Consider the following 25,806-nt stretch of genomic DNA (forward strand, 5'->3'; position numbering starts at 1 on the left):
AGAAGCTATATGTCAAGTTTGGTGACTCTAGTTCTTATTATTTACCAAAATTGCCCAAAAAACAGGATATCGATATCGATTTTTATCGATTGCTTGAAAACGGAGTGAGTTATCGATTATCGAAAACAAACTCGATCTGCGCGTTAACTAGGAGCATCTACATCTAAAATTTCAAGTTTCTAGCTCTTATAGGTTCTGAGATCCTTGCGTTCATACATACGGACGGACGGACAGACAGACGGACATGGCTAGATCGACTCGGCTATTGATGCTGATCAAGAATATATATACTTTATGGGATCGGAGAAGCTTCCTTCTGCCTGTTACATACATTTGGATTTTGCACAAATACAATATACCCTTATACCTATTTTTAATGGGTTCAGGGTATAATTAGATAACTTTTTGAAAATCTAGGCTGCATTGGCTTTTGGTTAGCTTGAATATCACAACGTTAGTTATTCTCCCTAGAGTAGAATATATATAATCTGTTATTATATAATCTTCGCCCATATTTTTTCCACTAAGTCCCAAGACCCATTGTAATGTTAATTACCTAATAAATTTTGTTTAAAGAGTGCCAAGTCCACTTCACAAAGTTAAATTCAATATAGTTCATGTTTGACTAAAATAAAAAAAACACCTGCGCCATTTACACACACACGGGATTTTGTCAAATGAATTGAAATCAAAGAAAACAAACAGGCAAATCAAATACAAAATACAAATACTTAAATATGAACTTAATAGCCTTGATATCGAATACAAATAGCAAAATGTTTGCCGTGGACAAATAAGCGAGGAACTCTAATTGAGCACGACCTGTGCGCACATATCAAGGTATTTTTAGTGGCAATAAGAGATAGAATAAAAGGTCTATATATAACTATTAGTAACTAGGGTCTAATTGCTGGCCACGTTTAAGTTGGACTCAGTCAAATAAGGCACTAATTTGTAGAAATTGCATGCAATTTATGCCAGAGCACATTTTACTGCTTCTATATACCCTGTAGCAATTAATAGTGGTTGGGATATGGGTGTTAATGAAGTCAGGCAATTGTATTATCTATCCCAGAGATCCTAGCAAATTTGTGAATGCTCTGTTATCACATAATATGATATACATTGAGGACTTGTAAAATCGTTCTAGCCTTTATATTTAATGGGAATAATAAGAAATACAAACGTGTCTTTTAAACCCTTCTATTGGATAAGCACATGTCCCACCTCAGAGCTAAAAACTTCAGTTAGAGGAAATAACAAATGCGGAGGCTCAGTCAAGTCCACCGACTTGTACAGGGTATTTATAAGTTGGTCTGAACGCTTACAACTTTCTTAGTTACTTTTGGAGCTAGTTACTGTCTCGTTTATTCTGCTTATGTTGCCAACAAGCGGCAAGTGGCAGGCGGCGCGTTGCAGCCAGGCTTTTGGGTGGCGGGCAGCGTGAAGAAATTGAAATTCATGGGATATGCCACAAAATAGGGAAACGTGCTCATGCATGCGTTGCCGTTGCCGTTGCCGTTGCGTTTCTTTCGAGCGGAATTTGTAAACTGAAAGTATGCAACAACACCAACAACAACAACAACAACAACGAGGACAACAAATAAGGCAACAAACAGGTAAAATAAGTAGCAAAGCTATGTGAGCTGCCGTCTGCGCTTTGGCCATTAGCCTGCGGCTCCAGCTCCAGCTTCAGCCTTGACTTGGGCTTATGGATGCGAATGAGCCGGGACTAGGGCTGGACCAGGTGAGCTGACAGGCCCGTAACGTTTATGGCATGCGGCCGGAATGTGCTGCGCCAGTTTTGTGGAATTTTACGTGTTGCGGAATTTTTAGTAACCAACTCAGCCGAGATTTGGCAGCGACGAGTGGGTCGAGCCAAGCGCAGCCAGCCACAGTGTCAAACGAAGTCGAACTCTCCAGCCAAGTCGTTGACTGCCTGTCTATGTGTATTGTTGTGTGTGTGTGTGTGTGTGTGTGTGTGTGCTGGAATTTTATTATTAAATTGCGAGCATTTGCACATGCATTGGATTTCGTTTTAGTCCCTCAAATAGTTGACGGGCCGTTATTTTCCCTGGCACAATGGATAACAGAATTATAAAACGAAATAACAAGCAGCTTTTGTCATGCTTCATTTGTTTTAGTCCAGTTGATTTACTGCTGCGACTGCTGCAGTGTGTGTGTGCGTGTGTGTGTGTGTGTGTGTGTGTGTGTGTGTGCGGGCTCAGGTGCACACAAATAAATAGCTGTTGATTAATATTGGTTGACCACGACCCATTACGCAGCTGCACACTAATATTGAACATTTACAGTCAGCAGAAAACGTGCAAATGCTGCGTCAAAAGATAAAAGTGAGCGCACAAGTTGAAAATAGTCGCAACACACATACACACAAATACACGCAAACAATATGCGTGTCTGTGTGTGTGTGTGTGTATTTAAAAGTTGAACAAAATGAAAAACCGCAGAGACAGGAGCAACAGGAATAGCAGCAACAGATTTTTTGTTGCGGTTCGTTGAGCACATAATAATTCCATCAACAACAGCAACAACAACAACAGCAACATTAGCAGCAACAACAGCAACAACAACAACAACAGCAACAACAGCAGCAACAACAACAACAAATGGGGCTAGCAAAACGTTTAGCACGCCACTGAGATAACAGCATGAGAGCAAAAGCGTTGGCAGCGCCGTCAGCGTCAACGTCAACGCCAACGGCACTTTGCCATATCTACAGCTGCATTGTGTGTTGTTGTTTTTTTGGTCAGTTTACCGTGGGCAAAAAATGTACGCATAAATTAAGAAATAGCCAGAACCAAGCAAATTGCAAATTCAGAAACAAATATGCAAACGTGAATGGAACTGCATTCAGCTTAACAGCTGGCTGGTTAAGTTAACATTACAGCTACTGGTTTAACATTTAACGCACATCTAATGTTGAGTTAACATAAGCAAAGGCTTACATATGCCTTTTCGAATAAGAGTAACAGATACGTATGGCAATTAACATATGTAACGTTTCAACTCGAAATAGAAAGCTGTTAAAACGTTTCTGCCATAAAAATTTCACGCTTAACCCACGGTGCTGAGGTCGCTAGCTGGCAAGCACTAAATTGGACAACGGGGCGTATGAGTAATGGCCTTTTGGTTACCAGCAAAGTGGCTGGGGCGCTGATGATGCCGCCAAACTGCTTGGAGTGTTGCCTCGCTTCGTTTATTTTTCGGTAGCATTATGTTGCAATTTTGCATTGGCACTATCTCTTATATATGTTTTTTATTTTGGTTAATTTAACTTGTTGCCATCAAGTTGGAAATAAAATAAATTAGTTGCTACAGCTTCGCTCGCGATTCACCTACGCCAACGCACAACAGTATGCTACGATTAATTTCATGTTTACATGTGCATATATATGTATGTGTGTGTACATGAACGCATATATTTACATTTATTTGATGCGCGCTGAACTTTTGTAGGCGGCCGGAGGGAGGAGAATTGCCCAAACTTTTCTAATTAAAAATGTATGGCATGCAGAGTTAATGGGCTATTGGACAGGGCAGATGTTATTCGTATTCACATGCTCTCTTCAGGTTTTTCTTTTTTTTTGCCTATGAGTTTAATAGAAATTACATTAATTAATTTTTAAATAATTTCGATTCATAAATTTATGAACATATATATCTAACAGCACAAACGGATAAAAAGGTGCCGGCAGCAAAAGCGCGGCTTAAAATATTTGCTCTGCGTGCATTGAGCCGTGCCTCAAGTTGGCTAATTAAAATGCTGCTTAATTCGATTTTAACCGGCAGGAAATTTGTGTGTTTGGTGGCATTTTAATTGACCAGGAGATGACAGCCGCTTAGCTACGGCGAATGAAGCTGCAAATTGATGGCAGCTCAAGTTAAATTGCCGCAAAATTTAATTAAAACTTGCTGAATTAATCAATACACTGCCCAGCACGCCAAAAATTTCAACTTTACACCAGCATAAAGAAATCTTAATAAAAACAAGTAAGAGGTTCTAGTCGGGAGCTCCCGACTAGGGGATACCCTGAACCCTCTTCTTCCAACATCAAATGCATACATCTATTCTATTTTAGAAGCTATATGTCAAGTTTGGTGACTCTAGTTCTTATTATTTACTAAAATTGCCCAAAAAACATGATATCGATATCGATTTTTATCGATTGCTTGGAAACGGAGTAAGTTATCGATTATCGGAAACAAACTCGATCTGCGCGTTAACTAGGGGCATCTACATCTAAAATTTCAAGTCTCTAGCTCTTATAGGTTCCGAGATCCTTGCGTTCATACATACGGACGGACTGACTGACGGACGGACGGACGGACGGACGGACAGACGGACGGACGGACGGACGGACAGACAGACGGACATGGCTAGATCGACTCAGCTATTTATGCTGATCAAGAATATATATACTTTATGGGGTCGGAGTTGCTTCCTTCTGCCTGTTACATACATTTGGCTTTCGCACAAATACAATATACCCTTATACCCTTTTCAATGGGTTCAGGGTATAAAAAGCCAAACTTCGTGAAAATCGGATGAGATTTGACCGAGATATGGGGGTGGTAAATTTTGACCCATGTCTATATACGAATCTTGGGGTAAGATTTGAACATGAATTTCGACCAAAAAATCTGTGTCGAGATTTGAATGCCACATTAATCTAGAGGGAAAACCATGAAGAAAAATCCAAACTTCGTGAAAATCGCATGAGATTTGACCGAGATATGGGGGTGGTAAATTTTGACCCATGTCTATATACGAATCTTGGGCTAAGATTTGGACATGAATTTCGACCAAAAAATTGGTGTCGAGATTTGAATGCAAGATTAATCTAGAGGGAAAACCATGAAGAAAAATCCAAACTTCGTGAAAATCGGATGAGATTTGACCGAGTTATGGGGGTGGTAATTTTTGACCCATGTCTATATACGAATCTTGGGGTAAGATTTGGACATGAATTTCGACCAAAAAATCGGTGTCGAGATTTGAATGCAAGATTAATCTAGAGGGAAAACCATGAAGAAAAATCCAAACTTCGTGAAAATCGGATGAGATTTGACCGAGATATGGGGGTGGTAATTTTTGACCCATGTCTATATACGAATCTTGGGGTAAGATTTGGACATGAATTTCGACCAAAAAATCGGTGTCGAGATTTGAATGCAAGATTAATCTAGAGGGAAAACCATGAAGAAAAAGCCAAACTTCGTGAAAATCAGATGAGATTTGACCGAAATATGGGGGTGGTAAATTTTGACCCATGTCTATATACGAATCTTGGGGTAAGATTTGGACATGAATTTCGACCAAAAAATCGGTGTCGAGATTTGAATGCAAGATTAATCTAGAGGGAAAACCATGAAGAAAAATCCAAACTTCGTGAAAATCGGATGAGATTTGACCGAGTTATGGGGGTGGTAATTTTTGACCCATGTCTATATACGAATCTTGGGGTAAGATTTGGACATGAATTTCGACCAAAAAATCGGTGTCGAGATTTGAATGCAAGATTAATCTAGAGGGAAAACCATGAAGAAAAATCCAAACTTCGGTGTCGAGATTTGAATGCAAGATTAATCTAGAGGGAAAACCATGAAGAAAAATCCAAACTTCGTGAAAATCGGATGAGATTTGACCGAGATAGGGGGATGGTCATTTTTGACCCATGTCTATATACGAATCTTGGGGTAAGATTTGGACATGAATTTCGACCAAAAAATCGGTGTCGAGATTTGAATGCAAGATTAATCTAGAGGGAAAACCATGAAGAAAAATCCAAACTTCGTGAAAATCGGATGAGATTTGACCGAGATAGGGGGATGGTCATTTTTGACCCATGTCTATATACGAATCTTGGGGTAAGATTTGGACATGAATTTCGACCAAAAAATCGGTGTCGAGATTTGAATGCAAGATTAATCTAGAGGGAAAACCATGAAGAAAAAGCCAAACTTCGTGAAAATCGGATGAGATTTGACCGAGTTATGGGGGTGGTCATTTTTGACCCATGTCTATATACGAATCTTGGGCTAAGATTTGGACATGAATTTCGACCAAAAAATTGGTGTCGAGATTTGAATGCAAGATTAATCTAGAGGGAAAACCATGAAGAAAAATCCAAACTTCGTGAAAATCGGATGAGATTTGACCGAGATATGGGGGTGATAAATTTTGACCCATGTCTATATACAAATCTTGGGGTAAGATTTGGACATGAATTTCGACCAAAAAATCGGTGTCGAGATTTGAATGCAAGATTAATCTAGAGGGAAAACCATGAAGAAAAAGCCAAACTTCGTGAAAATCGGATGAGATTTGACCGAGTTATGGGGGTGGTCATTTTTGACCCATGTCTATATACGAATCTTGGGCTAAGATTTGGACATGAATTTCGACCAAAAAATTGGTGTCGAGATTTGAATGCAAGATTAATCTAGAGGGAAAACCATGAAGAAAAATCCAAACTTCGTGAAAATCGGATGAGATTTGACCGAGTTATGGGGGTGGTAATTTTTGACCCATGTCTATATACGAATCTTGGGGTAAGATTTGGACATGAATTTCGACCAAAAAATCGGTGTCGAGATTTGAATGCAAGATTAATCTAGAGGGAAAACCATGAAGAAAAATCCAAACTTCGTGAAAATCGGATGAGATTTGACCGAGATATGGGGGTGGTAATTTTTGACCCATGTCTATATACGAATCTTGGGGTAAGATTTGGACATGAATTTCGACCAAAAAATCGGTGTCGAGATTTGAATGCAAGATTAATCTAGAGGGAAAACCATGAAGAAAAAGCCAAACTTCGTGAAAATCAGATGAGATTTGACCGAAATATGGGGGTGGTAAATTTTGACCCATGTCTATATACGAATCTTGGGGTAAGATTTGGACATGAATTTCGACCAAAAAATCGGTGTCGAGATTTGAATGCCACATTAATCTAGAGGGAAAACCATGAAGAAAAATCCAAACTTCGTGAAAATCGGATGAGATTTGACCGAGATATGGGGGTGGTAATTTTTGACCCATGTCTATATACGAATCTTAGGGTAAGATTTGGACATGAATTTCGACCAAAAAATCGGTGTCGAGATTTGAATGCAAGATTAATCTAGAGGGAAAACCATGAAGAAAAATCCAAACTTCGTGAAAATCGGATGAGATTTGACCGAGATATGGGGGTGGTCATTTTTGACCCATGTCTATATACGAATCTTGGGGTAAGATTTGGACATGAATTTCGACCAAAAAACCGGTGTCGAGATTTGAATGCAAGATTAATCTAGAGGGAAAACCATGAAGAAAAATCCTATATCACATATTTATTCTATTTTAGAAGCTATATGTCAAGTTTGGTGACTCTAGTTCTTATTATTTACCAAAATTGCCCAAAAAACAGCATATCGATATCGATTTTTATCGATTGCTTGGAAACGGAGTAAGTTATCGATTATCGGAAACAAACTCGATCTGCGCGGGAGCTAGGAGCATCTACATCTAAAATTTCAGTTTCTAGCTCTTATTGGTTCTGAGATCCTTGTGTTCATACATACGGACGGACGGACAGACAGACGGACATGGCTAGATCGACTCAGCTATTTATGCTGATCAAGAATATATATACTTTATGGGGTCGGAGTTGCTACCTTCTGCCTGTTACATACATTGGGCTTTCGCACAAATACAATATACACTTATACCCATTTTCAAAGAGCTCGCGCGACGGCAAAGGCTTTATGAAGTCGAAAATTCTACACGTTCTGTCAACAGTTTATTGCCGCCGCCCCCCTGTTTGGGGTAGGTCATCAAAATACCACAGTGATTGACTGTTAAAGCATTTAAATGGGCGTCCTCTGCTGACTGTTTAAGTGTTTGTACAATTTTATCATAATTGCAGCCACTTGGCAGACATCCAAATTGCGTTGTTTTGCCCGTTTGCCGTTTCTCAAATAGTTTCCCTAATTGGCAGCAGCCACAGATTTATGCTGCGACATATATGTAAAGGCAAATATATGTTTCTTCTTATATATATATATATATATATATATATACATATGACTCTGCTATATATTCAATCTATTTTAAATGTAAATTTGCTCAGCGAAGTGGCAACAGCTCAGCTGTGCGAAGCAGCCACAAAGTCGGACTCTCGACTTTCTACGACTTTAGTTTTAGTTCTTTTTCTATTGTCTGCGTGCGGTACTTAACTCTACCGATTCTTTTGCCAAATGATGTATGCATATGAGTTCGTATAAATTATTATGCCACACACATACTTATACGATGTGCAATGCAAACTACCGCATACAGCTTTAAGAAACATAGTATTAAAGCTGTTGCTAGATTTTCTCACAAAGAGTTTCCACTCTTCATAAATTATTTTACTCAATACTTTAACATTCGATATGCGCATCTACAATTAATTGAATGTGCTGCATATTTTAATACAAAATTTCATTCAATTTCCAATTACATTTGTTTCATCAAATGTACAATTTCCAATTGGATAAAATAATATTTAAAATTCACTTAATTAAACAATTTACACAGCTGAAAATAATCGGCAAATTGCACAAATATTAAACATGTCACTTAACATAGGCTCACATCATTTGGTTATGCAGAAATCATGAATTATTGAATGAATGCTCAAATATTCTAGATGCCTTTTTTTTTTAATTTGTTGTACATTTCCCCATTGGGTTTCCGGCCACGCCCAGTTGCGTGGTAACCATTACCGACACTCGCTGAATTTAGCTGGTAATTTATGCATTATTAATTATCCAACTATTTCGATTGGTATGTCGTTGCCCATTGTCCTCCCTCCTTTTACAAAACGAAATGCACAAATATAGTTCATTATTGAGCAATTGAACTAAATGGCCAAATGCCAAACTATTCGAAATGTATGAAAAGCGCGGTATCTGTTTATGAGTCTGCAAGGACTGTAAATCAATTTTGCGCCTAGTTAACAAGTGCTGTACAATGGGAAACTATGGCAAACTTTTGTAGAAGCAAAGATTTATGTAAAGGTTTCTGTTATTGATACACACGGAATACATAGAAATGTACTGTTGTATGGCAGCGCTGTTAGCATAAGCGAAAGTTGTTACTTTAACAGCTGTTAAGGAGAGCAGTGGACTACTGTTAATTATACGCTGTTAAACACCAAACTATAATCTTGTATAACTTTCATGTTTGTTAATCAATTCTAGTGAAATTTTCTGCACACGATTGTCAAGTGTTTATATTTGTAGCTCATGTTAAATTTTTTGCGATAGTTGTTTAAGTTTGGCGCCTGCCTGAACAGTTTTCAATTTAATACCGACGCTTTTCTCAGAGTTTATGGCACGAACTCAGTTAATTATTTCCATAGTCTGGGTGCGGTGTGTATGTCTGTCCACAAACAATGTATGTTTATTTGCGCAGATACCACATAATCGTATGCATAAATACAACATATTTGTGTGTATATTTATATATCTGATATTTGCATAATTGCCGCAGAGTCAAGTAGATTGTGCGTGCAGATATAAAGCATATAATTGAAAGCAAACAAGAGCTCTCGCATTGTATATGCAGATTTTCCATAACTTCTGACTCAATTTGCAACGATTTTCCAATACATAATGCCATTAGCTAGTTGTCAGATAAGACTTAACACACAATATAGGGGGGTGGGGGGTAAAATGTAATATATAAATTGCATGAGAATTTGCAAAATAGCTTTTTTTTCTACTTACTTATTATGGTAGTTAGAGAAGAGTTTTGGTTAAATTCAATGGAATAATATTACAAATTGCATTTGTGTGTGCGAAGAGAAAGTCATTGTTAAATGAAAACAGAAATTGCGTCTAAAATGGCAATGGACCGAAAAGCTTTTAACTTGCAAAAAAATATATACATATATGTGTGCGTTAAAGTACAGAAAATGTTTGAAAAATGATTTTGCATAGAAATCGTTTGCTGTGTGCAGTGTGTGTGTGTGTGTGCGTGTGTGTGTGCAACAATGAGCATGAAAAGCTATTTATATTATTCAATTTTTAAGTCAAAAATATAAAAAAATATAAAGTTAGAAAAGTGAAGTGATGCATGACTTGGTGCAAAATTCTTGTGAGTGTGCGTGTGTGCGTGTGTCTGTGTGTGTGTGTGTATATATATATTTTTTACTGTTGTACATTACAATTTTGGGCTCCATGCTGGATTTATGCGTCTTCGTTGATTTCATTGGGACCTGGTCTGGCTGCCCTGGCGCCTCTCTCTCTCTGCTTCGTCAAGCTCAATTTGTTTTTCTCTTCGATTATTTCAATTTCGATTTCGATTTCGATTTCGATAACAACGATAAGTCGATAACGCTTTCTGATATGCTGCCCATTCGAGTTGACTTTTTGTGCGTTGAATTTAATTGGATATCAGCCGCAGTTGTTGTTGTTGATTTTTGCGGCACTTCATTTCACAACATTTGCGTTTCGTTTCGGCGTTTTATTTGCTTTTAATACTGTTTTTTTTTATTATTTTTTGTTGTGTGCTTTTTTTTATATTGCAGCTCAGACGAAACCGTTGAATTGTTTAAATTGTTCCTGTTATTGTTTCTGCTCGTTTTGTTGTTATTTGTTTCTTTGTTTGTTTGTTTATTTATTTTTTTTTTTTTGGTTGTAATTAAGTTACAAAAAAGTTGTTGGTGTTTATTCAATTGGATTGATTTTTGATATTATGTACTAATAAAATGCATGTAAGTCAGTCCGTCGTTTCACAAATTGTGTGCCGTTGAGCTGTAACTGTAATGTGCATATAAATAAATATACATTTATATGTATGCACATGCATAAGTGCCACACTAACACACACACAACCACACACACATACACACACATCCCCTGCAATTAGCATCTGAATTGCTGCAGTTAGGCAAAGTTCTTCTAACAATTGCGCCTGTGACAAGCCACACACACTCACACACTCTCACACTCACACACTTACACACACACACACACGTGCACATCTCGCATTGCAGGCGCCATTTCAATTGCTTATTGCCCGCTTCCGGCCAAGTTGTTGGCGTCTATGGGTCTCAGCTCAACTACAGCTGCATTTTTATGTTGCCTGTGAGCCACGCCTACAAAACGCAGCAATTTCTCAAGCCATTAGGCACGCTTACCCCCCACACTTCCACACACACACACAAACACACACACACAGTCAAACGCACTGCACTTGATGCTCGGCCATTAATTTTTGGTTATATTTGGTTTGTTTGGTTTTTCCGACTAGTTTTGGGCAATTTTTTAGCTTCGGTTTGGCTGGCGATACGTGGAATGCGTATTTTGATGCTCCAAGTCCAAGGCGTGCACAGCGCTCGGCGCTCAGAGGAAAAGACAACTTGATCACAGCATGGAAAATGTTCAACTGACCGAAGCGCGAGCCAGCTGCCACGCTTATCTGTGGTAGCAGCAGCAGCAGCAGCGGCAGCGGCAGCAGCAGAGGCAGCGGCAGCCGTTGGCTTTATCAGTTCGTCGAGCTCGTGCGGAGGCGCCAGCTCGTCGTGTGTTGGCTCGTGCGGCGCCTCGGCTCGGCTTTTCACTCGCTTTTGGGCCGAGCTGTGGCAAGCAACATGTTGGACTCTGGCGCAGCATCCTTGGGTGTTGCCTCGGCCAGGCTTTTCACTCAATGCCTAGCGTCACGTGTTGCACGCTTGGAGTGAAAAGCTGTGTGAGTGTATGTATGTGTGTGTGTGTGTGCGTGTGTGTGTGTGTATGTGTGTGTGTGGCAGTTTGAGCTTTCACTCAATGCTTGCCACTTGTATTTTGTTTATGGTCTGCCCAACGTGCGCTGCTAATGTGGCAAGCAGCTCGTCATGCCGCTATCTCGCTGTTTGTGCTGTTTGTGTGCTGCCCCGCCCCTGCCACGCCCCCCGTGCCCCCGTGGCAGCGCATAACGGAAATTATGTATATATGCTGATGGATGCGTCGAGTTGTTTCGATATGGTTATTGGATATGGCAAGCAGATTCATTATTTGCCCCCGCACCGTCAACAGCAAATATTTTTACTTTCAGCTGTAAGTTTTCATCAGGCATTTGGTAATCCAAGACGGCACCTGGCCCTCACTCCGTGTGTGAGTGTGCGAGTGTGTGTGTGTGTGTATGTGTTAGTTGTAACATGCTAAGGCGATAGCATTGGCAGAACTTTTTGGATGTACTCGCAGGTGCATTCACACATGAGCGACCAGCTACATAGTTCGGAAATTAGAGTAATGCGACGCAGCGGGGCGAAGGGCTGTGAGGGGTTGTGAGGGGTTGTGCGGCAGTGGGCGGCACAGTGGGTGTGGCAAGTCAGCCAGACTTGAGACAAGGTAATGCAATTATAAAATGCTCGCAGGCAAAAACTCATTTTTGGCAATAAGCACACGCAATTTGTAAAAGTGAAATAAATGACACAAGAAGTTGCAGTTACTCGCTTTTTGAACAGTGCATTGCCACGCCCAGCGCACCCTTCACCGGCCCCGCCCGGACGGTTACAGCGTCTAGTTGGCAGCACAATGGACCTACGGCAATGTACTATGACTATATTTATGAATTTGATGCTCATAATTCGTTCGCTTTGTGCATTTTATTAATAAAGTTTGCCGGCTGGAAAGGTCCCAGTTGCTTGTCTGGAAATGCGAGAGTCGAGAACAAGATACAGCAATACAGTACATCTATTATATAGATACAACTATATATATATTTATATATATATATATTTGTGTGTGTGTATGTGTGTATGTGCCTGCTGCATATGCGAATTGTTCTTTAAGTGAAAGTTTCTGCTTACTTTTAAGCTACGGTTCCGTTTCTACATAAAAAAGTTTACATTCCTCTTCATGTTCTTAGCTTACAAGTTTGTTCCTTCTCTCCCTCCCTCTCTCTCTCTCTCTTTCACTGCTTAACAAATACTTTAACTTTCGAGTTGCGTTTAAAATGTTGCTTATTGAAACATTTTCCAGCATTGATTATTTTATTCGGTTAAGTTGCCAATCAAATTGAATATCGGTTGGCAACTTTCTCGAAAAATGTTTAAAAACTTTTCGTATCTGTTAGTTTACAGAATGTTCGCTGAAAACTTTAATAGAAATTCTATGAAAGGTTATTTGGCATTTCAAAAGAATGTTATGTTATTGCTATGCTAAGTCTCTGTAAAGCAACAGAATGTTCAGTGTTCAGAATGTCATGATGTTGTTGCCAACAGTAGGGAAATGTTAGTGTGGTTTTTACAGATGTTGAAGAAAAACTGTTGTGTAACATATGTTAAACTGTTTAAGCCTGTTTAAACCAGCTTAAGAACTGAAAGGATGTAAATATGTATATGTACATATGCCAAATTTTATTGAAAGTTTTGTGCAATTAAACTATTCCTATTTTATCAAAATACATTTCAGTTGCCCAGTTACGTTAGTCAAAGTCCTGTAAATATTTAGTTTTGATCATTTTGGCCATGCGGCGGTGGGGGTCCATTCTGACCGCGTGGTGGTCCCTGCTGTCCGGCGCTTTGCTTCAGAAAACCAGAGTTTAATATCTGACCCAAATGCTTACCGGGCATTTGCGGCATCTCTGGCATCTGCGGCATAGAGGCCTACATAACCACACAGGGAAGCACATTGTTAGTTCTCCAGCTACGATTACCTATAGGGTTTTCCCACTCACCAGTGCAACGGCCAGTATCAAGAAGAATACACCAAATAATGCGAACTGCTTCATAGTGAAAATTGTTACTGATTTCTCAGTGCATATTCACCGCATTTATATAGTCAGTCCGCGCAGCTGAGTTATTGACAGAAAGCATTCAGCATGCCATTTAATAAGCTCCCAACAAGATAAACAAAATGAGCGTAATTAAAGCTGGATGCAAACAGATTTGAGAGCCAACTTTAATTTCTATATAGCGTGTCAACTGAGCAAAATACTAATTTGTAATATGGCAATAATTATAACAAATCATAAAAGCAATAATATATAATTATTAATATGTATATGAAATATAAAATAATACTTAAAAAATTATTTATTAGAATATAATTGAAATTGAAACTATAGAGAAATTATTATGGCAAAACTCGAACCGACTCCCGTTCCCTATCATCGCAACAATTATAAAATTTACTGCCCAGCCGAAACTAGATAAAAACAATCACTTCCCTTTAAGATCGTATTATTGAAATTAGATATATATATTATTATATAAGTACAATATATCGCATCTAACGCAGCGAAGGCTCCTTTCACAGCTTTCTGGTTTTTGGCAAGCACTTTTTTGTGTCAGTACTTTACAGTCAATAATTTGAGCATAATTTTCGTAGCGACAAGCTCATAAATTTCTGGCAACAACCCATACGGGAAAGTAAAAAAGTAAAGCCAGATAACCATTCACACACACTCACACACAAAATACTCAATTTATGAGTCATAAATTGGATGAAAACAAATATTAGTTGGAAATTGTGCAGCAATTTCGGTCGGAATATGTTTACTGGTTAAAGCTAAAGAAAACTTGGTCACTTGAATTAAGCCGAACGCGAGACTGTTTCACCTTTATTTTTGGCAAACCCTCTTGAAATGTCACCTGCGGCTGTGTGAGGCAATTTCGCTTAGGCGCCGCTGTGCAAAAATGCCCTCAATTTGAGATTAAATTTTTCGCCAACGGTTTGCGCCAAACAAACAATTTTCTAGTTCGAGAATGGCAACAAAAGGTTACGCGACAGCCCAACAGACCGCGCCCGCGCCCCGCCCACCTGCTCAACAACCCACAAGACCGCACACAAGTGGCCCCAAACCCAATCAATGGGTTGCCGTGTGCACATACAAACATGCCACATGTGTGTATGTTGCTTTTTCTTCTAAGGCAATAAATTTTCCTTTTCGCTGCGAAATATGAATATTGAATATGCCTACAGTCAAGCGTGCGCATAATAAACCGCAAGAAAAGCCAGCCCAATGACTGCTAACTGGCGACTGAAAGCCTTTGAGCGGAAAACTACTAAAAAACAAAAAAAACGAAGAAGAAAAGACTACCTCATTTTAAATTCCTAGCTAGAAAAGCACGTGTACGCACACTGAGAAATTTTTGCAAAACCATAGTTACTTGAAAAGCTAGTAAGAACTTTGGCCTAGGAATTAGTAAAACACAGTCATATAAAATGCAAGCTTACAGTGAACACTCGTAAGTTAAACCTTACAGAATATCATTATTATATATAGTATTTATCCACAATTCAAGTTCGCCTCTTCCTCTTTGAGCATCTAATAATTATTGTTAGAGAAACATTTGTTCACCTAATTCTTATTCTTACAAAGTTATCCTTCTAGAATATTGTTTACGTAGAATAGAAAATTCGGATATTATAAGTAGCATCCGTTCTGGAACTGAGCCCATTTCAATTGTGACTGTTCACTGTACATGATATGAAATTTGTATAACTGAAAAATCATTTATTCATCAGATATATAGAAAATTGATATGAAAGGAGGGTATTCTTCTCTTGAGGAGTAATCTATGATATTATGAGGATATTGTCCCTAAAGAACATCCGACTACACTTAAATCTAAGACATTCTTGCATTTCGCTCAGTGTATTTGTATGGGAATTTTAGTGTCTGGCCTGCAGCCCTCATGTATACTTGTACATAGTGAATGAGATGAGTCGAGATGCTAGATGAGAGGCACTAATGAAGTTTCGGTTTGTCCTTTTAAGGACTGGGCTGCCTCATTGTTTGACTTTGTCGGCAAATGCCGCTGCGCCGACGTTGTGCCTACAAGTCAGAGCTCGCAAAGTTTGCACAGCCGACGAGTCCTGTTTGTGTGTGTGTGTGTGTGTGTGTGTGTCCTGTTGCTGTGTGTGCGGGCCTGGCATTTGCCTGCCCTGCTGGCACTCTATTTATTTATGTTTATAATAGGATTTTTATCAAAACTTTTCATTTTTTTTTTTGGCCAATTCCGTTTTGTAATGAGCATTTAAAAAAGACAACAGCGACTTGCAGCCGCTGACCCGCAGCTGCTCTGGCGTTTGTCTTTTGACACGCCCAACGCCCCCGCCCCACACACACACTCTCACACACACACACACACACAGCACCCGCAGAACGTGCGGCCAGTTGGTGTTTTTTTGATTTTTGTGTAGCTGTCGATTCACGCCGCCAACTTTTTATGTTCTACACCCATTTGCCGCAATGTTCTGGCCACTTATTATAATGTCGGGACTTTCAAACGCTATCGAAAAGCCCGCAAACTAAATAATTGCCAAATATTTGAGAAAATTTTTAAAGCGCATTCATCTCATTAGGGTTTCACACCCCGGCTTTTGTTTGTGGCTGGAACTCATTAGCCGCGGTGGCTTCAAGCTGGTGTCTGTAACAAATACATAGCTTGTTGGTCGTCTATTTTGACTGTCTGCACTGATTATACATTTACAAGCAGAAATTTCCACTTAAGTCACTGCTTAAATATGCCTAATTTCATTTGCTTTTTCCTGGCTTTTCGCCAGGCACTTTGCCAGCCAGCCTCAATTAAAACAGTGTGGGGCCGCAAAGGAAATCAAAACCAATTGCACAGCATTTAAACGCTTTGAGCACGAACGTCAAGAACCTCAAGGAGCAAACAGCATTCAAGAAATGAAAGCAGCAGCAACACGCAAACCTCGATATATAAGGAAATATAAAAATGTAATTCTATTTTTCGCTTATTTAAGCAGCAGATTAAACAAGAGACCTCACTTGAATTTATGAGAATCGCATAGAAAGGTGACATTTAAAGCAAGAGATAAGAGGAGATAAGAAAGCGACAGAGAGAGAAGCTGAGACATAACTACTCAGTTAATGCGAAAGGAAATATGCCAGAATTGATTAAAGTCCAGTAATCTGTACTTAATGTTATGAAAATCGCATAGAAAGGCGCAGCGAATCTTATTATAGTATATATGCAAAATAACAGCTACATAATCAGAGCGGCTTAGCTAGACTAATAGGCAGCTGCCTGAAGTACAATTTTAATGATGAATTCCCCAAACATAGATGCAAATGACGCGCCCACTAAATAGATACACAAACACAATTCGCAAAGCGAAAAGCTAAGGGGGGGGCAGGAGTAGGGGGGATGTGAAGTGGATGGCAGTCAAATAATGACAAGTTTTCAAAGCATCATTAATCACGAAAAGTTCACAAGGACTTAATCCATGACAGAGCCACAGAACTAAGTAAGCCCAGCAGCTGGGGACAACGAGGCAAAAACCAGTCGAGCTGTCGATATTTGTTTTTCGGGGTCTCAGCCACAAATTAGAGGAAACTGACTGAAAGTTGCGTCTTGCTCGGCCCCAAAAACTTGCTGATATTCAAGTCTATTTTTTTTATTTACTTATATTATTTGTGTGGGCGTGTGCAGGGGTGAGTGTGTATGAATGTGTGTGAGTGTGTGTGCGTGTGTGTGGTTGTGTGTTATAAAATTATGTTGCTCATATTTGTTTGGAATGCTTTTTTTGTTGTAAACCGCTGCCAAGGGCTGGGCACTGTGACACACACACACACACACACACACACCACACACACATAGGACATTCCCTTTGTGCGTTGTCTCCTGCAATGTTGGCTTTCAGATCTGGCCAGGACCACGTCCAAGTCATGCAGATTGCGCTTGTTTGTTTTGCCAGCTGCCGTCGCTCGCTCACTTGGAATACTGTAAATATTTTTAATTCTTTGCCAGCGCCAAGGGCCAATGGCAATGGCAATGCGTTTGCAACAACAACAACAACAGGAGAAGGAGCAGGAGCAGGAGCAGTAGCAGGAGAAGGATAAGAAGCGTGGCGGACGCTGTTGCCGGCATTTCAGCTTTTAAGCTAAAGCTATGAAAATAATTTGGTCCTGAAATACTTGCGGCTCTTGCCGGGCAATCGGAATGCTTTTTGTGGTCCAAACAACAATAAAAAAAAACGTCCAACGTTTGACGCTGACGATAGCAGCGTGTTGATTAAGCCAGGCAAAAAAAAAAATAAACAAAAAAAGAACAAGGAACAAGGAACAAGAAGCAGCAGAACTTACACGGCCAACGGGGCACATTGTTAGTCATCTTGGCGGGTAGCAAGTGGATAATAACCAGCGGAACTATGTGCATTTGTTTTATGCCGCAAAACTAAATGAAACAACAACAAAAGGCAGCTGCGGTAACAAAAATGACAGCGCACACAAGCTGAGACCGCGGGCAGAAAAAAAAACTGAAATGGGGGCGGACGGAAATTGTGTGCGCACAGTGAAAAACTTTGCCACGCCCAGCGCAGCAGCAGCTGCGGCTAGAGTCAAGCGCCAGCGACGTCATCAGCTTCGCAGTTTCACGGCATTTTCTCAGCTGGGTTCTTTGCATTTTTGAGTGTCCTCCCCCCCCCCCCACACACACACACACAGGAGCACACACACACACACTAACACATGCACTTAGCAAGGCAGTCAACGCCGCGTGTCTTTGTGCCGCAGCCGCTTTGTCATTGCCGCTGATTCAACTTAAGAAATGCATAACTGCATTTTACATTTTGCCGCACAGCGCACAATGCACCACCAGCTCCGTCTACGTTCGCCATTTGCCAAAAGAGCGCTCGTGCATGCAACTGTATGTGTGTGTCTGTGTATGTGTCTGTGTGCGTGTGTGTGTGTGTTTGCTGGGGCTGTAGACTGGGCTAGCCTCGGGAGCCAGCACACAAATTAGTTTTAACCAGGCATTGTCACGCTGTGCTGCACCCCATTGTGGCCAGTGCGGTTGCCGATTAAGTGCGGCATCCAGCTTCAGCTGGCCCCCGCCCCGTTTCACATCTTGCCACACCTATAAGGTTTTTGCTTATCAGCCGCAGCAGCAGCGACCACCTTTGACTGCATTTTCTAATCAGCATTTCATTAATTTCAGCACATGGCCCCAATGAAGTTCGCCAGCGCCACGCGGCATTGATCAACACTGGTAAGTCCTGTTTTTGACGATCTAAATTGAAGAGCTTCCAGTTTTCTAGTTGCCCAATAAATTACGTATATTTCTGCTAGATCCGTGAACATTTGCTTAGTTTCAATATAAAAATTAATATTAATTTTTAACAAAACCTGCCTGAAGTTCTTGCTAAACTTAAAAGTTCCTAAAGCCGTTAGTCAGTCCCAATAGATTGCTTAGGATCCCTAACTGGAGCTCTTTCTGATTTTAAATATTTTAAAGCTGGATGAGGAAAGCAGATAGAAATCGGCAGTGTTGTGGGCAGGCGCAAAGCATAAAACAAAATATTCTTTGACAGGATAATCCAAAGATATGCACTATAAAGAAGAGATGGAAAATAATATTAGAAGGATTTATAGGATTACTGGGAGCTATAGAAAGCCTATTCTCATAAAAAATATACAAATGTTGTGCGCGGAATCCATGTAAATTCCTACTTCCTAAACTATATATCTCCGCGCAGAAATATTACTGTATTATATTACGGCGTAGATATATAGTGAAAATTAATGTCTTTTCCCCTTCCAATAAGCTAAAGACACATAAGCCATAGGATCGAGAGATTTCTAATGATAGCTAGTTCTTATATATATATATAAATATTCTGGACAGGAAACATTAAGTATATAAGCACGTAAGCCAGACAGAATTGCTGACAAAACAATTTGAGAAAACTGCAAACTTAACAGCCCAGAAAACTCTTTATTTCGCATGCGTTATGCCACATTTTTCATTTTCTGATGCACAGAACAATGTGTGTGTTTTTTTTTATTTATAAAAAAACAAAAATAGGAAAAAAAAAAATTGGGAGTTGATTACAATTTTAATCTTTGTCAAAAGAACTTGGAAACCATTCAAAGCTTAAATTGTGCGAGTCAGTGAATTATAATTTATGATTGATGCTGGATGCTGACAGCTGTGTGGGGCCATATATGTGAGTCAGGTTGGCCCCACCCACCTCACAAGCTAGCCCAAGTCAGCTACCATCCGCACAACAACTGACAAACTGAGAGCAACAATGCAAATTGTAAAGGCAACCAAAATATCGAGCAACACGCAAATCTATGCCAAACACACACACACACACAACTGCAACTGTAACATCTATTCTGTTTATGTGTGTGGTTGTGAGTGTGTTCGAAATGCAACATGTGATACGATGTCCTAGTTCCGCGGCTATTACTGTGCTGTTATGCAACACAATGGCACACATAAACGCATGTAAAGTTTGAGTTTGAGTGAAAGCTTTAGAGTTTGAGCAAAAGCTCTCTCGAAAGCCCCGACTCAACCATTAAGCTCAGGCCTAAGTTTAAGAACAAGCTTTAAAGCTGTTGCTTCAAAAAAGCTCTAGAAGCGTGCTAACACAAACTTAACATTTAACAGCATGTTAACAGATTAACATGAAAAGCTTACAGTCGAACAATATAACAGTTCTAGAGAGCTAAAGCTTAACACTAGGTTGTAGTTTTGGGTTTCAGGGCGCTTTCCATAGGAAAAACTATATATAAAATATATTGTGCATTGTATTTTATTTGTGAACTGTTAATATAACATAAGCATATTGAATTTCGATAGTCTAGCAGCAGTTCTAAAAGATCAAAAATTTATGGAACATGCAAATATATCGAATTCAATTTCAGACAAAGAAATTGCTGCTGGGCATCAAATCTTCGATTTACCGTGACGAAGCACAAAAGAAGGATAACACGCGCTTAAAAATATATGTATATAAATTCTATATATTTCATACATATGATTGCCTAAAACTTGTTCCATTAGAGTTGCATTGCTTAAGACTAAGAATCACTGCTTGGCAGGCATGAATCATATTCAAGGGGTACATTTAAGGAACTACAGATCGCTTACCCATATCATCTATAATGGGTGCCATTCGCAATGTGACGCCGATTAGCATGAGGCACATCAGCAACAGAAGGCAGGCAGTTGCAATGATTGTCCAGCGTGCGCGCTGTGAGAGATCATGTGGATCGATCACCTGTTAACCGAATAAATATGCAATTAGACACTTATCGAATAGACCTGCAAATGATATGGGAGCTGCATACCTTAACAACTTCCGTATCCAAATCCTGCACAAGTATTTTGGGTTTTTTATGGCGATGACGCTTTTTGTGCCGATGTCTGCAAGGAACAATTATTAGAAAGGTACAAAGAGAGAAAAAGAGAGAGAGAGAGAGAGAGAGAGAGAGAGAGAGAGACAGAGAGAGAGACAGAGAGAGAGACAGAGAGAGAGACAGAGAGAGAGAGAGAGAGAGAGAGAGAGATTAAAGAGTTAAGTTCTATAGGAAGATTTTAAGTTATGGCAGACTAAACGGCTCGAAGTCTTGGCCTAAATGCTAATCAATTCAATAAGACTATTCTTTTACATAGTATTGTCTGAAATAAATGTTGTTTTAAGATCTAACTAAATTCTATTATGCAAAGACATGGAAATTTATAATACTTCTTGGAACTCAATTAAAGTATAATATTTCAATTCTAATAACCAGAAATATTACATATAGGTTTTCATATATTCCTATTTGAAGCTAATTGAAAATTCGCCCAAATAGAGATTATCAAGAATTTTCCTGGAAGTAATCTTAAGTGTTTAGATTATTATAATATTACGCCAGAGGAGCGTTTATTAGAATATCTACCTCAATCAATTACTCTAAAACTTAGCACACAACGTTCTTCCCCCTCAACGAACCCCTCCCCCCGCTGAGCTGGCGTATCATCTCAGTGCAGCAGCAGCAACAACAACAAGAGCCGCTTAAACATATTTGCTCTATTTCCGTTTGGGTTTTGCAAAAACTTCCGCATTACAAAGCTGCCACAATATCCACGCTCGCTGCATGCTGCCAGCTCCCTTCCAAACCCGCCCACGACACAAAAACAATATGGCGTCGGTTACCGTTACTCGTTTCACAGCGGAAGTGCCTGCTGCTTTTTCCAAAAAAAGAGAGAAAAAAAATACGGCGACAGCAATGGGGCTTAGGTTTATGGTTCGGCCAGGTGGTGACAGCGAATACCGTCACTCCTCGTTCTCTCACTGTCTCTCGCTCTCTCTCTCTCTCTCTCTCTCGCTCTCTCTCTGTCTCTGTCTCTCGCTCTCTAACTGGGCCGCGCACAAAGCTTGTCAATCAATTTTTGTCTAGTTCTTTGGAATGGTCAGGCACTCAGGGGGAATGTATTAGGAGCTGTTTAACAATCGCTTTGCAGCTGGACACATTTATTAGTGCAGCCCAAGGACATCAAAGGATGTCGCTATTGTTACTGCACAGCTGACCAACTGGCCAACTTGCCAGCTGCCCCAAAACGTCCATCAATGGCCCTAATGCGCATTCATTTATAAGTTCTCTAATCATTTCTTAGCTTGGGCAAATAGCCGGAAAGTACAATGGTTGTGAAAGTAGAATATATGAAGCAAATATCACGTTAGAAATATAATGTAAGATTACAATATAGTTCTTCAGTTAATACAAATTTAGTCATCTTATTAAAGTCTTAGGGATAGATGGATATGGAGCTCTAGAAGTCCAATAACCATAGCTGTAACTGTAACAGAATCAGAATCAACACTAGTTCCATTAGCAGCGACGTTACATTAGCACTAACAGTACCAGATTGTTGCTTCCTTAATTCACTTAACAGGGCTGTTACATCTTCTGTTACTGCCTCTGTTACTACAATTGTTACAGTTTACGTTACCGTCTCTTATTTCCATCTCTGTTACTGACTTACTATTGTTACCCTGCTTACTAGGTTAGTTAACTTGGAATAGTTACTTGTTTACATATTCGAGTCAATTAAAAATTATATTAGTTTATTTTTGACCATCGTTCCACTGTAAACTAACAGTTTGATGGACATGTGGCGATAGCGTATGGGACTTACCGATGCTTTCTGCGATGTCGCTGATGACCGCCGCCAGGCATAATGTGCTCAAGGTCGTCGATTTTATCACCGTCAGTGTCCATGTCCAGCTGCAGGTCGCAGGGCGAGTCCTCGGCATAGGGGCATTGTCTGCGGGTAATAAATGACATTAAATGACAGGCGACGCGTTTGTCGACATGCATGTGTTCGGCATGGGCATGGGTGTGGAATGGTATGTGGACTTACATGGGCTGGGCATCGGGCGTCTGGCCAAGCACATGTACACATTGCTGCAGGCCATTGGGCGTGGGATAGACCAGCGCTGGATCCGAACAGCGATGATGTCGTTCTGCGGCAATAAAGATAAAAGGGTTATATAGTTATAAGATTTGGCTTGACAGCAGCTAGACTTACTGTACTTCCGTTTGCGGCGTCGGTACTCATCGTCGCTGCCGGTGCTTTGGGCTGCCGTCGCCGCAGACATGGCCAGCGTGGGCTTAAAGCTTTGAAAGTGTTTCTCTTTGGCGCGTGACGCCACAGACTTGGCTGCACTGCAGCAGCCAGTGGGCGCCACACTGGAACCCGTTGAGGTTGAGGTCATGCGCTGCAGCTTCTCGGCCAGCTGTGCCGGCAATGGCTGCTCCTCCTGCGACTCCATAGGAATGACAGTCGCCTCCGGTATGCGCTGCCGACGTATGGCCAGCAACCCGGTGCTGCGCGACTTGAGGCGTTCCGGCTCCCGTCCGGCCGACGCTGTCGGCGTGTTCGCATAGCTGGGCAGTGCGTGCAGCGACTGCGAGTCGCTCTGGGCCAGCACCGTGCTGACAGTCACATTGGCGCTATCCTCTGACGTATTCTGTCGCGAAAAGTAACGCGCATAGGCGGCGGCGGCGCCGGCGCCGTCAAAGTCGCTGCCAGCGCCCGAGTAGCTTTCGGTGCAGGACAGCTGTTTGGGCAGCAGCCGCTTGCGCTGCGACAGCGGCATCGCCTCAGGCGGCTGATGCATTGGCTGAGTCTGTGGCACACGCAGCGCTTCGATTTCCACAGCCACGTGCGGGGGCGGGGGCGGGGGCGGCGGCGGCGGCCTGGCCAGGCTGGAGGGAACATTCACGTGGATGCGCTGAAAAGAGGGACGAGAAACAGAGAGAGAGAGAGAGAGAGAGAAGGGGGGATAGGGTAGAGTAAAAACTGGGGAAACATCTACTTTGGTTGATGCATATTTCATGACCCAATTTGTATACCTTTCTAAGACTATTATAAGTTTATTAGAAAGTGCATGGAATCAAGCGGATCAGACACCATAACAAATAACTGCTTTACATTATCGCTAACGGTACCTTAAACATTAACAGCAGCAGTAATATTAGCAGTAACAGTATTAGATTCTTGCTTCCTTATTGACATTAACAGGGCTGTTACTGTTACTATAGTTGTCCGCCATGGATCAGGGCGAGAATCAAGAATCCACGGCGGATTTATGCCAACTTAAAGCGACATAATCTCGCCAAGATCCGTCGCGAAGTTATGTCGCTTTACTGCCTCTGGTCTCAATGTATTTGTGTTTAATCTTAGTCCACTTTAGGCTTTACTCACCGCCTGCTGCGGCATTGGCAGCGCCAAGGAGCGCGCCACGCTGCGTGGAAAAATGGGGCTGCATTGTGCACTAATCGACTTGGCTTCCAGGATGCGCAACCGTTTGGCCAGGCGCAGGCGCTCGCGTGTCTCGGCATCGGCATGGGCCAGGGCAATGATCTCGGCACCGCCGAAGCTGACCGTGCAGCGCGAACTGGAGTAGGACAGACTCTCGAGGCTGCCGCGCAGCGAAGCCGTCAGACTGTCATCCGCCAGGGTGGAGCTGTGCAGGACATGTGTGCCGCCAATCACAGTTGCCGTCGCCGTCGCCGAGGTATTGTCATAGCAAGAGGCAATCGGTGTCAGATAGTCTGCCGGGTCGCCGTTGGTCGTTGTGCTCACGGAATGTCTGGGCCCGGGCTCGAGCTGCCGCACTGCTTTCCCTACATTCTCATCGGAGCTGCTGCTGTTGTCCCGCTGCGCCGGCAGCTGGGCGGGCGTATGCGTCTGCGCTCGCACCAGCAGACTGTGGCTGTGCCGTGGCTGGTGACCCGACGAATTGCTCAGCGTGCTGGCCACGCTGTCCTCCGGCGCCGGCTCCGTGGCCAGCACTGACGCCCGAGGCGCTGGCAGTGAGCCGGAGGCCAACTGAATGTCATGGGCATGGCTTGGGGCAGTCTTGGCTTGGCTTCTGCCTGGCAGCACCTCCTCCTCGTCCGCATCATCCGCGTCGGAGTCATCCTTGCTGGAGCGGCGTGCACCAAAGAGCTTGCGCGGCAACAAAATGCGGCCGATGGACTTCTTGCGCTTCTTGCGCTTGGCACGCTTGTGGGCCTCATAGTCGCGCTTCAGGGCCTGCATCTTGTGCTGCACCAGCGTGCTGAACACCGCCTCGTAAGTGAGCGCCCGCTGCAGATCCAGCAATACGTCATTTGTGGACACCGCCTTGTCCAGCTTCGTGAGCATCTGCAGCGAATCGCGGCGCGACTCAATTCCGGCCCCGCCGCTGCCGCCGCCGCTGCCCTCGCCACTGTTGCTATCGTCCGCATCCGCCATGTTGCCAACCAGTTGACTTTCTCTGCTCAAAGTGTTGCTTCTGTTTGTTTCTGTTGTTCTTGTTGTTGTTGTTAAGGTTTATGTTTACGACTATTTGCATTATTGTCGGCCTGGCTGCCGTTGATCGTTGATACACGCTTGCCACGTCCTCGTCCTCGTCTTCGTCCTCGTCCTGCTGCTGGCCCTTGTCATGTGCTTGCCATACCACAAGCTGACGGCCACATGGATCTTATGCTGTCGCACCGCATATTTGCCCAGCTGTTGGCCGTTTCGG

General features: G+C 41.7%; 1 protein-coding gene across 1 annotated transcript in view; it reads right to left on the minus strand.

Moving 5' to 3' along the window:
* LOC115762197 overlaps window positions 1-25,532 on the minus strand; it is a 65,577-nt gene extending 40,045 nt beyond the window's left edge. Inside the window, exons 1-7 of the mRNA XM_030704321.1 lie at window positions 24,498-25,532; window positions 23,929-24,024; window positions 23,319-23,892; window positions 23,151-23,253; window positions 22,926-23,054; window positions 21,092-21,167; window positions 20,892-21,021 (exon numbers count right to left, since the gene is read on the minus strand). Of these exons, the coding sequence (XP_030560181.1) occupies window positions 20,892-21,021; window positions 21,092-21,167; window positions 22,926-23,054; window positions 23,151-23,253; window positions 23,319-23,892; window positions 23,929-24,024; window positions 24,498-25,532 (2,143 nt within the window). The remainder of the gene's footprint in view (window positions 1-20,891; window positions 21,022-21,091; window positions 21,168-22,925; window positions 23,055-23,150; window positions 23,254-23,318; window positions 23,893-23,928; window positions 24,025-24,497) is intronic.
* Between the last annotated feature and the right edge of the window lie 274 nt (window positions 25,533-25,806).

The sequence above is a fragment of the Drosophila novamexicana genome, unplaced genomic scaffold (genome assembly GCF_003285875.2).
Source record: "Drosophila novamexicana strain 15010-1031.04,08,12 unplaced genomic scaffold, DnovRS2.1 tig00000564-arrow-pilon, whole genome shotgun sequence".
NCBI lineage: Eukaryota > Metazoa > Arthropoda > Insecta > Diptera > Drosophilidae > Drosophila > Drosophila novamexicana.